The sequence below is a fragment of the Morone saxatilis genome, unplaced genomic scaffold, assembly GCF_004916995.1.
Source record: "Morone saxatilis isolate NCDOM2014 unplaced genomic scaffold, NCSU_SB_2.0 Contig19, whole genome shotgun sequence".
NCBI lineage: Eukaryota > Metazoa > Chordata > Actinopteri > Moronidae > Morone > Morone saxatilis.
Genome location: NW_023339751.1, coordinates 17762795 through 17779358, shown reverse-complemented (window position 1 = coordinate 17779358; position 16564 = coordinate 17762795). Strand labels below are relative to the sequence as shown.

General features: G+C 40.9%; 1 protein-coding gene across 1 annotated transcript in view; it reads right to left on the bottom strand.

The window, feature by feature from the left end:
- LOC118329067 (mitogen-activated protein kinase kinase kinase kinase 3-like) overlaps positions 1–16564 on the bottom strand; it is a gene marked incomplete in the record, with an annotated part of 40721 nt that overhangs the window by 4046 nt on the left and 20111 nt on the right. Inside the window, 15 exon segments of the mRNA XM_035663022.1 lie at positions 549–652; positions 1015–1073; positions 1308–1425; positions 1597–1657; positions 1919–1998; positions 2170–2254; positions 2520–2561; positions 3032–3138; positions 4555–4939; positions 5106–5157; positions 7234–7308; positions 9230–9268; positions 9683–9735; positions 14522–14580; positions 14742–14820. Coding sequence (XP_035518915.1) covers positions 549–652; positions 1015–1073; positions 1308–1425; positions 1597–1657; positions 1919–1998; positions 2170–2254; positions 2520–2561; positions 3032–3138; positions 4555–4939; positions 5106–5157; positions 7234–7308; positions 9230–9268; positions 9683–9735; positions 14522–14580; positions 14742–14820 — 1398 coding nt within the window.

Sequence of the window (16564 nt, the reverse complement as noted above, 5' to 3'; positions counted from 1 at the left end):
TGGTGTCTTGCTGAAATTCAATTCTAATCAGTTTTCAAATTCTTCAATTCAAATCGTCGCTCCACTTTTTGCGGCTCAACTGCCATACACTCCCCATCATGGACAACCACAGAAAACGCCATTGATAGCAGCACTTATTAAAGTTAAGCATCGACTCTGGCGAAGACAGGAAATACTGAGCTGGCTGCACATAGCTTGGGCATCAAATGAAATCGTGGGGAGACGTTGGAAGACGGCAGCGTGAAGAAACTGCTCAACTTGCAAAAAAGACGAACAAAAACTTTCATAGAGGTAATAAAGCAGATTGGGCCCGAACCCTTGAAACCTTCTGTGAAGACTGGGTGAACACACAGAGTTGTGGCTGTAGTACTTGAGTTCGGAGGAGGTAATAGTACTGACAGTATAGCTGAATAATATATTTAAAGATATTTTAATTATTTTAGAGCTTAAATTTAAACATTTTCAAATTCTTAACATTAGAAAACAGACTTTAGACCAACATTGTCATGTCATGTTTGTAGGAGAGGTTTTAAAGTGCAAAAACTGACCTTAATGAGCATAAACTTCTGCATGGACTCCACCCACTCCAACAGCATGACGCTAGACTGAAAGGCTCCACACAGGTACTTATGGCCTGTGTACGGGTTACGAACTGCATGGAAACAACAACAGTTTTCAGTCACTTTGTAGCTTGGTAAGACGTAGTAATAGCGTTGTTTGTGTGAATTATACTCGTAATTCCCTGTGAGATGTTTTTATCTTTTAAAAATAAGTACATTTTGTGGTTTTACAGTGTTCCGTTCTTACTGACTGTTAAGTTTAATTATTTATGAGACTTACATGAAGTACTACCAGTAATATTCTACATATGCTTTGAAAAAAAATAACATCAAGCTACGTTTTTATGTAGTTAATTGTGACAGAAGTCAGTCTTGAACATGCAGTATTGCAGAGCCATGAAACAAGCAGTACTACCAGTCACAAAAAATATAAAATCCTCCCTCTAAAACTCACCTACGCAGCACTTTTGGCACCCTTTAGTGTCTGGAATTTTATTGGACACCGCAAACTTCCTGTAAACAGACAAACAAGGAAATCAGTGTCACATAAAAAAGGCTTTTTTGTGTTGAGAACATGTTGCACAGATTCTTCATATTGTTCTGTTTTCACTGAAAGTTATTTAAATCTTCTAAGACTAAAGACAGATGCGTTAACAGGAATGGAAGATTGCAATTCAGTGGATCAAAAAGAAATAGAACTTTATCATTTCATGTCCAATAAGTTTGACATCCTGTTTGCAGAGTTACCTGGGAATCATCTTATCAGGCAGTTTGTGTGTGGGAATGGCTACTGGTAACTTCTGTAACTGTCTGGCCTGTTCAAACAGACCGCTCAGACTATGGGAGTACAGCTGCGAGGCTTTTCCTGGAATGGAATAAAACAGAAGAGAACAGAAAAGAAAAGAGAAGACCAAAAGAAAAGAATGAATAATGTTGACTTTGGATACTAGATGTATAAAACTGTTATAGGAATAAAACAATTTATATAGTCAACTTTTATCACACAATTCCATCACACAGACATGTTATAGCTCACCAGATATGGAAAGAAGACAATTGTTCATGACATATAGCCAGGTACACCGCCGGGGAAAGAGCTGCAGATAAAAGGTAGAGAGACATGCAGCAAATCAGCACCATTACACAACTAGCTAAAATAACTGGTCACAGTTTCACACATCAAAGAATGTTTAGTTTTTTTCTATTTGAAGAAAAAAAAAAAAGACAAATACATCATACAATATAGTATATGACTACCACTGGAAGGCATCATAACAGCAAGAAAGTATAAACCAAAATGTAAAGAAGGTTGAAACCACATTGTCTTACATTTTAAAAAGCATAATCTCCAGTCTCACCTGTTCCATCGAGGTCTCATGCAGTTCATTGAGGTTTAACGTGTAGATTCCCTCTTCAGCTCCGAATATCAAATACTGGTCTGAAACGCACACACAAACAAACATTTTACCACTTCTGAGAGCAAAGCAGCCGCTCACATTAGACAACATCAAAACGTTTCTTCAAGAATCAGGGTGGTTTGATAACTAATGCCACATTCATCACCCTGTAAACAGATGTTCAACACTGTATCTGGTTTCCTATTGGTTACCTCTGGTGTCAGGGTTGATCCAGGAAGTGGCACAGTGGATCTTCAAAGGACAGCCGTTGAACACCTTGGAGAAACACGCACCCATCTGCCAACGGGAGGAGACGAATAAATGGGATGCAAATGATGAATTCTATAGATTGTTTAATAATCCTTCCAGGGTTGTTAAAGTCTTCACAAGGAGTAAATAGTTTAGTTTAAATGTTGCACTGGCTTGCTATAGAGAGAACCAACTGAGAAATACTATGTAATGCAACCAAGTGTGAAGCAGGTGATAAAATTGTTGTTTCCCGGCACAACACCACTCACAACAACAGTTTTCTAAAGGAGAGCAGAAAGAGACTGTTACTTACATGGACTTTGGGTGTAGGAGGGAGGCCATTACTGATTGGCTTCTAGGACAGACAGATAAACACACGCACAGACACACATAATCGGTTAGCACTGAATTATGAATGATTCAGATAACACACTGTAAGGGAATCCTACCTAGGGAGACACGATTTGACAAGGAGGGAATAATGAAGCTGAAGGTAAACATAAATATACATATTAATTTCTGTTACAGTAACGACAATTCCTGCATATGGCAAAATTTCCTTCCAACTGTTCCGAAACTTGACAAATTTTGAGCTTCAGAACATCCACAATGGGTGGCACCCTGACCCACCAGTAAGAATTGCTAGTACAAAGGACGTGACCCCTCACCGCCTTAGTGCCAGACTTCTCTGTACCACAGCATTATGTCTATTATTAATAATTTAAGTAAGGCGTTCACTAGAAGCAAAAACGTCCACACTGGAGCTTCCTCAAAGATCTCTGGAGGGGCCCCTGACCCCGCTGCTGTAGAGCCAAGTGTGCTTACCGGAACATCCTTCTTGTCTTTCCGTATGGGAACACTAGGGGGCATAGTGGACTGTCTGTCTGCTGGACTGTCCCTGTCTCCACTGTGTGGAGAGTTCAGCCCATTACCTACAACGACAGAAACACAACTCAGTGTGTGACAGAGAAACTAAGATGGTACGAGTGTTACTAATAATAACATTCTTTAACATTATTGTAACTGTGCTTTGGCGACATGTCAAATGTCATGCCAATAGAGCCTACTGAGTGAGAGCGTGAATGAGAATATGTAGCCGTATGAAGAAAAACATGAGTGACAAAACAGAAATAGACTTAGCTGCACACTGACAGTTATAGTTGGTTTTAATGAGTACAATGTAATCTACAGGACTGAAGACATATAAGAGCAAAACTAAAACAGTAACAAACAAACTACTGGGAGCAGAGAGGGAGGGAAGGAGGGAGCAGGCTAGCAGGAAGAATACAGAGGATCAAATATAGTCATGAGCACAGGAAGGTGTTAATGCGCACATCCAACCTGCTCGATGGTGGTCATTAGTGGTCAACGAATCTGCGCGCCCTGCTCTAAGGTTTGAGCTGGCTGATAAAATAGTAAAAAAATAAGTCTTTATTGCGATAGCTAGCCTCTGGGACTGTGGACAAAAACATTTCCCATCATGATTGGGGAACAACACTCTACCGATGTGTGCTTGTTATAATAGGACCTGCTTACTCTCAATCTACTGAGCAAAGAAGTAACGCGCACACTAACTAGCTTCTGCTAATTATTTAGTTCCAAGCTTACATGGAAATTAAAAGTTTTTGCAGAATTGTTGCAGAAAGGAATTATAGTTGGGTTTGTTTCTGTTTTGGTGTTTCAATACTTGCAATGTACTGGTCTCTTATTGTCAGAGACAAGAAAAATTGCCTCAGAAGTAAATGTAATTTCTTTATTTAGTGCCTTAGTGTAAGGTTTTCTTATGTCTACTGACTGTTCAATGAAACTCTAAAGTTACTTTTTGGAATTTACATTTATAAAGCTGCAAGCAGGAACAGGAAAGACCAAATTTTAATCAAAGTGAAACTAATCAAAAACAGAGAAACGAGACTGAATCAATATTACGTATATGCATTATGTGCATACTAGCATTCGAAGTGAATAAAAACAGACCATAACATCACGATCATGTCTTATTGTCACTATCATGTGTTGTTATTGAGTTCTGATCAGACAGGACAATGTTTTCTCCTCTTCCTTCTTCCTCCTAGGAAGCGAAGGGGAGTGGTAGCAGACTACTAGCTTTTGATTGATTGGATTAAACAACCAATCACACTTTGCAAAACAAATGACAAACACTTATATTGAGCAAGAGCTGATGGACGGAAGGAACTACAAAAAAAAAGATTTAAAAAGGACTGTTATTAATGGACTCATGGAACAAAGAAATCAGACTACGAGGACTGACTAATGGGAGACCACACAACCAATCGGAGGGGACGACAGGGTCTGTGGACACTACCAATCTATTAAGTGGCTGCTCTTACTCTCTTCCTTTATCTCCTCTTTTTCCTGCTCCTCTTTCACCTCCTTCAGCACCTCCCACGCCTCCTCCAGCTCCTCCTCTGTGTGAGGCGTGTGGAGCCATTCCCAGAAATGCCTAAAACTCCCATCATCCTCTGGGGCAGAGTTTTCGACGTCCGTGCGCTTGGGGCTCTCGTTACCTAGGCTACTGCGGCGGTGGGGTGGCAGCTTCGGGGGCGGGGGCCGCGGGGGGACGTTGGAGGCGGGCTTGGCCGGGCTCGGCGTCTCTGGCACTGGACAGCGTTTGATGGTCCCTCCCCCTCCGCCGTCGTCCTCGCTGTGTGATTGGCTATCGTCGTGTTTTTGTTGTTGCTGCTGCTGCTGCTGGGACGCGCAGATGGACTTGGGCTGGAGGAAAATGTAGAGAAGGACAAAGAGCTCATTTCTCATATTCTGTGTGAGATTAAACTAAATTCAAGAAAACTGTGTTATAAAATAACAACTGAACTTTTAAAGGAATCCTCAAATGATAAATGATTGACTGTGGCTGATTGATGCATTCAGTTTTTCATACCTTGGGAGGAAGAGGAGGTGGGACCTTTGGCCTCATGATAGTGCTTGATTTACTGAAGAATGAGAAGACAAAACACTCATAAAAACCGACTAACAACTGATATTTATTACAAACAAGAGTGGGACTGAAAACAAACACACTGTCAACATTTTACCACTGAGGCTATGGTTTAACTTCTCATTTTAAAGCAGTTTTTGCATATTTGCGGATTTAATAAGATCACATCTTTTAGTATTCATACTTGTTCTAAAAATGCTAACTGGTAGTTAAAAAGAAATAAAATAACACTATTAAAGTCTAGTCTTAAAAATGTCATGTTGAGTGATCAGATGTTAAAAGAAACCTTGAAAATGACAAGTATAACCATAGCCTGACACTGTTTGACAGTGAGACGGACACAAGATAACTGCTTTATAGGGTTAATCACTACATACAAAGTGAGACTGCCACACTACAGATCATTAAGAACAACTATAGATGGAGCATGTGTAAAGTCTCTGAGAGTAGCAGTGCTGAAAAACTGAAAATACGATTACAGCGAATGTTGTCTGAAATACTGCAAACATTTCTGTTGGAATGTTCCAATACTTCAAATTCAACAGCTCTTAAATTATGCTAATTTATACCCGTCTTGTTAATATTTTAACGAGTGTAACATATTTTTAGTATTTGAATTATATTTGCTTCTCATTTAAATTTAGAAACTTAGAAACATTTTTAAATTGACAGCAGCACTATCTTGCAGAGATTTTATCCATTTTGCCTTACAGACTACAGATTTCATGTGCAACTTGTTAATGACTGACAGACGAAGAACCAATCAGAGCACACAAATCAAAACAGACAGAGGCTGACAGCCAATCACAGTGAACACAAATACTGGGACACCAATAAAAAAAATGAGTGATTCAGTTGAATGGCGGTCAACAGATGTACGGCTCACTCCATTAATGTAAACTTTCTTGGTAAAAACTTTGATAATAGAAAAAGAAACTTGTCCAAGACCCATTTTCTGGAGCTGGATCAATACTGGTTTAGGCTTTATCAAAAGGAAAAAACAGAGAACAGAAACAGAATTAAGTTCTGTTTTCATCAACATGCTACTTAGCAGCTACAAGTAGTTTGTAATTGACCGTAATTCCTCTTTGACAATTTGAGAGTGCGCACTTTTTTTTACGTGCAAGTTTGGACCTACAATGCGTCCATTTTTCAGATGTTTGGACATCATTCAACGTGTTTGTAGCCAGGATTCCACTTTACACGACTATTGGTCGCAATCAACTTAGGGATTCAGGTTCTTTCTATTTCTGTAATCAATGTACTGTGTGTGTGTGTGTGTGTGTGTGTGCTAAGTACTAAGGCCTTTCTGACTGCAGTGGAAAATATATGTCTAAGAAAAAGAAAGAACACTCTGGTCCGCCGCAGACATTTGGCTTTTACACAATGAGGGATGAGGCTGGACGCCAATAAACAGTTTTATAGAGGCAGGAGAAGACAGAAGGCAGCGTGACTGCGCACACACTCACACACACACAGCGAGGAGGCACACAGATGGCGATGCAAGTGAAGAACAAAACAAGACAGCAAATAGGAAGTCAAGGTCATGAAGATCAGTTATCCAAGCACTGAAACTACACCCAGACCTCATATTTCAAGAATCCAGTGAAAATTAAATGATACGATATGTAGCTGGGCTTAAATGTAGCTATAATGCACTCTTTAAAAGGTGTGGCCCTACCCATGGCTCAAGGTATTCCCTGCCACTGTGTATTCATGGAGGCAAAATGGAAAAATAACTGAAGAATAAACCAAAAAGCTTTCTGTATTAAGAGCCTCCTGGTGAGTTTTTAGGGTTAGGGTTACTGTTAGTAGCTATTAGACTTCACACAAGACAGTAGTAATGGCATAGAAAACACACACACTAACACAGGTGGCATATGTGGCGTGATGGTGGGGTGTGCTGCACAGAGATGCGTGGATGAAACTGTGGCAAAGACAGGAAGCCTTCCACCTCGTCTTACTCCTCATCCTCATCCTTTCCCCTTCTGAAGCAAGGGGAGGACTGGGTGGAGGGAGGAGCAGACGAGGAAGGAGAGGCTTCCAGTTCTAGGACTGGGAGACAACTTACTGAGTGTGAGTTTCATCATCATCTGCACCATCATCATCCTCATCCTCATCATCCCCTAAGTGTGCCACATGGCCCCTGGGAGAGAGGAGGTGAAGATAGGAGGGGTGGAGGAGGAAAGGAGAGGAGGGGGAGGAAGATAATAGAAATAGCGGGTTGAGGTAAGGAGAACATAAAGGGGGGAGGAGGTCAAGGGAGGAAGGGAGCAAGCAAAGGTGACAACAGGAGAAGGAGGAGGAAGAGGAGGAAGAGGATAGAGGAAGGAGGGAAAGGGGAGGGAGATCTGAGTGAAGCTGGTCCACAAACTACCTCTAACCCTTGAACCCAGGGTAGATCTGAAAGGACTGGACACATTCAAACAAAAGAAGAATCCCAATCCTCCAACAAAATCAATCAAATAGTGGATGTCCGATAATTCCTACAGACCCGAAAAAGCAGGCAACAGCCAGAGACACTTCTAAACTGTTTAAACCTATACAGTCCTTACAGATCTACACACCCCTCGACAACAGACTTAACCTCTAATCACTACATTCATAGCATCTTAACTGCAGTTTATATCCTGTAAATTCTCAAATATTTATAAAAAAAGAGACATTGGACAGTGGGAGCCATTACATAACAAGTCATTTTGCTCCTTCTTCAAGATTTTTACCTGGGCCTTTATTAGCAACCAACCTTTTTTTGTATATGACTGCCACAGCACAGCTATACATAGTTATTAAGACTGCATCATTTTGTTCTTTTCTTTTTTTTTTTAAATAGGCTTTTATTTGAGAATTTACAGTAATAACAAAGCATGTCTATCTTGCAGTACAATACTATCTTGCATGTTTTTCCTAATAGGCAACTTTTCAAGATTGGGACATTTTTGAAACCTCCATTTAAAGTGAATATACTGTACATTTATGCCTTTATACTTAAACCTTCAAGTCCATGCCACATTATATTAATCTTTTTTTCTTCTGCTGTGACAAAACGAGAAACTAGAACAGGTCGTACAGTTAGGTACCAGACCTGGGTCTAAAATTTTTGGGAATGGTTGTGTTTGCCACATCAGAATAAATAACACCTATGGAAGAAAAAGCCACTTTCATCTATATTTCAGGGCACTGCAAGAACTGCATTTAACTCAGGTCTGCAAACTACTGACTGATGGTTGCACATTTTCTGAAATACGAAATATAATGATAAAACCTCAAAGACTGAAACAAGATAAGTGATTTATTCTACTAGTACTACTACCTCTGTCCACCAAAGGAGACAAAAAAGGATAAAAACTGGGAGCGGCTTAAAAGAAAACAAATACATTTTAACTGAGTAGCTAAACAGCCTTACAGAGTCTAATACTTTTCATTTAGCATTAGCTAGAGATCAGTAATGTAAAACACCAATTCACATTGATAACCTCTCCCTAAAAGGAAACATTTGGACAGATGTGTACCCTCTGTCTACAGATGTGAAAACTCTCTGTATCTTTGTTATCATGTAGACCAAAGAATTCAGGAAAACACATTTGTCGTATCAGATTGTCTCATAGAAAAGAGCAAAGCACAAGATCATCATTATCTTTGGGGCGAGTAAAAATTATTTCTCCACAGACTTGCCACTAAAATTGCTAAAGGCACCCACTGCAGCTTTGGCTAAAAAAAAAAAAAAAACTATATTACACGTGCATGTGTGTGTGTTTGAACGCACACATGAGAGTATGAGAGTGTGTGTGTAAGCCATGCCCTGCAGGAAGCCCCTATGAAGCACAGCCTTTTTCCTGATGACATCAAAGCGTGAAGCAAGCCGCAGAGGGAAAATCCAACCCACAAGAATCCAAAATGTTGAGAGTTTGTGACAGCCTGAAGTCATTACAACAGCGTTAGTTGCGTGTGATTGGCCAAGATTAGTCCTGCCATTAGCAACGATCGTTTGATGGGTGGGCACGGTTAGAACACCAGCAAATCAAGAAGTCCTGGGTGAATCAGGATGTGAGACGGGTCTGACTTACCTCTGCTGTAACTCCTCCTCCACAGATTTGAGAAGACTTCTGTTTGTCGGACAAGTGAAGAGAAAAGTATAAATAGCAGAATATAATAGAAGATCAATGAGAGGAAGAAAAATATATACATTTGATGTCTGAATGTATTCACTAAGACTGAAAATCTACATGCTTTTTAGTCCTTGTCAGGACATTCTGCTCCCCTGATCTGAACCTGAGCCTTCTGCTTACAAAGCATGCTTGAAAGCAGAAAGCTCACACAAACACTCAGCTCACAGAACATCCTCACGCTGCAATTATGAATAAATCATCAAACCTACAGCATAAAAACACACTTAGCTTACATTTTGCTAGTCTAACTGCAACTGTAAATGAAAGAATGTATTAGAGAAATAAAGAGATGAAGGTTTAAAAAGGGGAAAGAAAGTTGAGAAAAAGACAAACGTGAACAAGTAGACTTACTTGTTTCCTCCCAGTAGACTTGGTGAATCGTGCCCATACTCCAACTGCAAGTCCTACAAGACAAACGAATTACATTACAACTGTGACATAATAATTCAGAACTGGCTCATTTTAAAATGTGCTACGTATTTGATTTCTCCAGGGACATAAACAGGGCCGAAGATCTTGGCCAAGTTCCAGAATAAACCACATACACATAGTGACTACAACTGATACCCTGTTCAAATGCCAAATGACTGCAGGGGCTGCAAGTGTAGCTGCCGTGGTGATAGTTGTAGCAGCCTTGTAGCAGAAATAACAATACCCCCAATAACACAGCAATTTTTTACACAAAAAAGTGTAATTCATAACCACAGATGTACACAGTGAACTTATATGACTCCAGCTGATTTCACATTGTGGCTAATAAGAGGTAGTTTGGCACAACAGCAATTCCCTTTTGTCTTCAGAGTTCTCATAAAGAGCATGTTTGACAATTAGAGGTTTGCTGATAAAATAAAAACGGTACCTATTAAATGACATTTTAGGTGGAAGATAGGTAGTCTTTCTCACAGTAAGATGATTCTGGAAAGAGTAAAGCAATTGCTGAATACCTAGTTTATCATCATTAGACGTAGTAGCAAGAATCGCAGGTTGACACATGTAGATACCTGCAGTCATCCTGCTTGTTTTTCTCAATATCTGATTAGTTGTTATGACACAAAAGTTGGTTTTAAACCAGTTCTTCCCAGCCTCTTTGGCTTGTGACCTGTCATGCAAGTTATGGCCTCTGTGTGAACATGAACTGAGGCCAGCTCAAGCTCAAAGAGTTTAATTTTAGGCCCCAAAGAGGTGAAAGTACCCCGTATTCCAAGAGAAAAAGAAAAATGACAGAAAAGCAAGAGAAAAAACATAAATATTTAAAAAAATTTTGCCTGCTAAAATGTCAACCATAGCTTGCACAGTCTATCAGCTGTAGCTAGCTAGCTAAAATCTAAAGAGGAAATACTACACAGTGGATGTGCTAGTTTAATTTAACTTCAGTTTAGTTTAACTAATGTAGTTAGTAAATATGATCCTCATGGTTTGAAAGTAACACAGTTAGTACTGCGAGTAGTAAGCTAGTTTGCCAGACATGCTAACAATCGTGGCTTAGAGCAGTAGGATAGAGCAGATAAAAACACAGTTTGTGTTTCTGGATTTTGGAAAAACAATAATAAAAAAACAATTTTAATACATAGTATCTCTCTTACTACAGCCCCACGTGCACCACTTTGATGTGTGGAAAAATCCAGAACTTGACGGGCCTTCTGTGCCTAGTTATTGTTCTGTGGACCCCTCGTACACATTTTGGGCACCCTAGGGGGACCCCGACCCCCTGGGTTGGGAACCACTGCTTCAGACAACTTAAGCAATGAATAGACTATGTGACGTCAGGTATGTCCTGAACACATTAAATATAAAAATATAACAATATAACTCAACAAAGCTTTCTGAATGTGTGCTGGATAATTACGATTCATCAATCATAGTTTTACATTCCTGCAGCACCTTCGAAACCAGATGCAAGCTGATTAAAGTGCAGCCTGACAATAAGCAGCAGTGACGCACAGGTGCCGTCCAATAAGCAGCATTAGCTGGGATTAGCACCGTTGTGCCTGAAATTAAAGAAAACCTGGTTTGACATCTATTAAATAAAGCCACAATGTGAATGCAGCATCGTGTCACAAAAACATTTTTTTAAGATAATGACAGAATGCAACAAGCATGCAGAGGAAAAGACATACTGCAAACAAACAGACAAACACACACACGCTCACACACACAGAAAGGCTTCATAGCTCTGGTCAACTACAGGACATAAGAGGTTAGAGGACATATAAGCAGTAGTGTACGGAAGAGAGACACATTCTGTAGAGAGAAATTTCAAGAAATACGTCACAACAAATACCAGGTACAATACAGCAAACATTAAAAGATCGAGTGTGTATGTGTGTGTAAATATTGATATAAAGAGTATTAAGTTTTGGGAGTAGGAATGCCCATGTTCAAACCCAAGTGTTTTTAAGCAAGGCACTCTAGCGCTAACAGAATCTGACCTCCGACCTTCGTCTGTGTATATTTTACACACAAAACACAAAAAAAAAAAAGATTTGCAACTTGATTTGACTGATTGTAATGTTTGTGTGAGTGTGTGTATTGTATGTAAATCCGAAACAGCAAAAAGAACAACACCACCACTAAGGACTCTTATCACCATGACAACTACAACACCAGTTAGTGAGGCAAAAGCCAAAGTTGGAAAAAGATGAACAACATGAACAGAAACAGATGGATGGACCAGAATAGATGGACCAAAACTGTGAAAATTAACAGAAATACATGTTGGACATAGAGCAGCCAAAACAATTAGCACTCTGGAAAATGAAAAAAATACATGTAAAACGACAGCAAGGGCTCAGGAAGCAAGAGAGCCAAAAGAAGGATAAGGACTTGTTCTTCTTAAACAGATTAAGAATGAAAGATAAATATGGATAGAGTAAGATGGAAAAGAAGGCATACAGTTAGAGAAATAAAGACAAATCCCAAATAAAAAGGAAAAAAAAACTCAATGTAGCTGGACAGAGGGAGAGGTCGAAAGAGAGAGAGACAGATAGAAGAGTACTACCAGATTAGATCTTGCGGTATAGTAGAGCTCCTCAACACAGTCCAGATAGGGCTCAGATTCACACTGGTCAGCAAGACAGAGCGAGAGAGACCTCAGTTAATACATTAACCTGGACTGATGGAGGAAACGGGGAGGACACGGATGCAAGAAAGAGGATGATAGATGAAAAATGGATTAAGGCCAATATGGGCTCTGAAGTCCGTGGATCAGCAAGACAGAGAAGGAGGGAGATACTGGAATATTAATCTGAAGAGAAGAGGGGATGAATGGGAGTATAGATTGAGGGAGGGAGGGAAGGGGGGATGGAGTAAACTGGTGTAGACTGGGGTTTAAAATCAGCATAACTGAGGAGAGACATTAATAACTTACATTAGCGTAAAATAATATAAAAGGAATATAGAGACCTATGTATAGCTTTCTTCAGTGAACAAATGAGCAGCCTCTGTCTTATTCCAGTGGTGTTCTTGGCAGTATTTCTTCTGAATTAAGACCAGATGTTACCTTAATCCAGGTTCCAGTGTCGCTATGTTTTTAGTTTAATATTACAACAGGAGGTTAAACGTGCGGAAAGTTTCTCCAGCTGCTAATTCCTTGCATCTGCCAGTCTTTTTTGAGCAAAGATGGCACAAAATTCTCCTTCTGGCGACAGTTATGTTATCAATAAAATATTAATGTGGTTATGATTTATTGATTTCAGAATGCCATGACGAATGTCAGAGACCCAAGAACAACACAGGTCAGCAAGACAGAGCGAGGCTGCGTGTTATTATAGGACTTTCAAAGAGAGGACAGAAACTGAAGGACAAAGGGTTGAATGTGGATGGATGATCTGCATGAACGACCTACACTGGTGACTATGTATCATAATGTTATTCCAGGGTTCAAGGAGGGAGAGAGGAGAGAAGGAGGCATTTTAGGATGGATTTTCTAAGCCGACTTAAAAAAGGGAGGAGGAACACAGAAGGGTGTTTGTGGAAAGAGTGCAAGTGCAAAGGAAGGACAGAAAAAGTGGGAGGGAGGGAGCAGAGGGCTTTGACAGGACGCTGTGGTTGTGCATGAACCCTGCACCATCCCATTTGTTCACGAGTAAAACTTATTTCAGCAGTTAAGTAACGCCGGATAACACGATCAGCTTTAGCTCCTAGAGAATCAGTATAAGCTGCCTCGGCTCAACCGTTTTTTAAGGCCAGTTCTTTTACCAAAACTGATGATGACCATTGTTTTATGCCAAAATCCAGCATATATAAATCAAATAAAAGCAAGGGTACAACATCTAATATTTGCAGTGCTTCAGAGATGCGTCAAAGGCTGCTGTATGGTTGTCAGTCAGCGTCAACACCATGCCGAAGAAAGAAGGAAGACTGTTAGAGTTTACGCAGATACATCCACTTTCTGCTCTTTATCCAGGTCTGTCTCTTGGTGGCAGCAGGCTAAGCAATATAGGTCAGACGTTGTTCTCCCCAGCCACGTCATCCAGCATTTAGAGGGGGGATACTGCGGCATTCAAGGTTACTTTATTGTCATTTACGACGCAAGGTTGTAGAATGAAATTGAGGCCAGGTGGATATTATTATCCCTCCAGCATGTTCTGGGTCTACTTAAAGGCCCCTTTCGATTTTGACACATCCAGAATTCCTCCACAGGAAGGTGTCGAGGAGGCATCCTCTTCCTCGTCTTCAGCCTGTCAAAGCCAAGGAGCAGTGGTCCTACTCTAAGCTCCTCACCCTGTCCCTAAAGGAGAGCCCAGACACTCTGCAAAGAACACTTATTTTGGCTGCTTGTATCCACAATCTCAAGCTTACATGCACGCAACAAACCAGGACTTACAGGGGAAAAAAACAAAAAAAACATTATGGCTAAGAAATTAAATAAATTAGCATACAGTAACCTGCTTGTCCATGTTTGAATGGGCATTAATCTGATTTCTTCTCTACCCACTAAAAGATGTTTGAACCATGGCTGGCATAGACTGGGATATCCTTACTTAAAATGCCTCAGTTTTGAAACTACCAGAGTGAACTATGTGGATGGGCTTCATGTTAGGTTCAACACAAATTGACAACACCATGGACTGGTCGGGGTGCTTCCTATGGTTAAGTGAGGATCAGCCATGCTGGTACTTGTGAAGTGACAACCACACAAACAAACAGTCGCGCACTCGCCCATACAAACCATATGCCACATTAACTCACCGGTTCATGGTGAGGTTCTGTCTCCTTTCTCAATGGAGGATCAAACTTCACCTGACCAACTGAGACAGATAAAGGAAGAGACGAAGACACAAGTGAAAATAAAGAACAAAAAATACAATGCAGAATAGACGGAGAATTTGGGAGTTGAAAAGACTTAATTTCTGGTTATTTCTGTGGAGACTGAAAATGCATTTGTTCATGTTCTTGTGTATGAACTCACAGTTTATCTCCGACAGCGTCTTTCCCTCCCTGGCGCTCCGGCTGGTGGAACGAATACGATGAGGAACAGAGACCGGTGACTGTCAGGAAAGAGAAAGACACACGCACGCACGCACGCACGCACACACACACACACACACACACACACACACACAACACACACACACACACACACATACTTATACAGCTTAAATATCATGTTCAAAGAATATACAGCGAATAGTTATACATTGTTCTTGAAAAGTATCTACAATAGGTTTATAAAAAAAAAACTATAATCCCTCTGCTATTTCCTGTGGGTGTGTATGATGAACCAGCAAAAACAGCCAGCGCACTCATCGCAACCAGGGAACAAACAAAACATAAGCAACGCTGTGACGGAAAACCAAACCTTCCCTGGAAACATATCCAAGGTTACTCCATGGTGTTGAAGCAGTACTCTCTGGAAGTAACACATCCTCTTACTTTTGGTCAAATATGATACAGGATATTCACAGCTGAGCCAAGCAACTTGGCAAGCGTGGAAGGACTCAGTGTGGGGAAACTTGGCTTGGGAACCGGAGGGTCGCGGTTCAAGTTCCCACAGACTACAAATATAAAGTGTGCTGACTGGTAGCTGAAAGAGGTGGGCAGTTTCACCTCCTGTGCACTGCCGAGGTGCCTTGAGCAAGGCAACCGTAACCAAGCTGCTCATGGGGCGCTAAGGTAAGCGTGGCAGCCTCATCAGTCTTTTCCGTTTGCATGTCCACAAGTGCACCGAAAGTGTGTATTCAGCCTGTGTGTATGTGTTAAAAAAAAAACAAAAAAGAGTTGAAAAACAACGTGCTGACGTGCTACGGGTAAGCGTACTGATCATTTCCGGTATTACTTCCTGCTCTGTGCACACATGTTTTGGGTTGTTGTAACTGTCAGTTTACGCTAAATATACAACTTAATTTACTCGTACAGCGGTTATATTACCGCATTAACGACTAAACGATTAGATCGTTTCCCTTAACACTCGTATGCTACTTCTTTCTTTTAAGCGACTTTTCGTATTTTCAAAGTTTTCCACACACGCTAGTTTCAATAAGCAACTAGCAGTTAGCGATGGCTTCTTCCCTCTTACCTTCTCCTAATGTCCGCTCAGTGTGCCAATGTTTAGTCTTACTCCTCTGCCTCTGTTAATTGATAATGGTACATGTAATTAAGTTGGTTATTCCACTGCGCTGGAAGGGCGAGGATTAGCAATGTTAGAGGCCACGAGCACGCACACCGAGTGATATCATCAGCCAACAGTAGTTAGCAGCACAGTAGTCGGTGGCGGTCAGACCGAAAGGTAAGCTTCAGCGTAGCCGTCCCTCCGGTAGATCCCGGTAGTTCCCGAGCTAGCGGGCAAGAAAGGGAGTGGGGTGACTGAACGGAGGAAGCAATAAAATGCGAAGCCCACAGTTCACCCCAAACCCGTTCACGTTTCAACTAGATTTTCCTCCACTCAGCGACACACCCGCTGAGGAACAGACTCTGGTTATTGCAGCTCCATAGTCAGAAACGTGAAGTTAGCGAACAGCGGGCCATAGTTAAAGTCTCCCTGGGGCCAGAGCGGGCGACATTGAATCATATTAAAACTGCTGGCTAAAGGATAAACGTAATACATAAGATTGTTATTCCGTCGCAGAATACACCATTACGCCAATCCGGAGGTCACTAAGATTATACATGTCGAGGTCGGCTGAAATGTATTACGACAAAAACAAGGTCGGACAAACGATAGTTTTCTTGCCCCTGGTACCAATGGCCAGTGATGACAATTATAGCGCGCATGTCGTCACTATCTCTCATTTT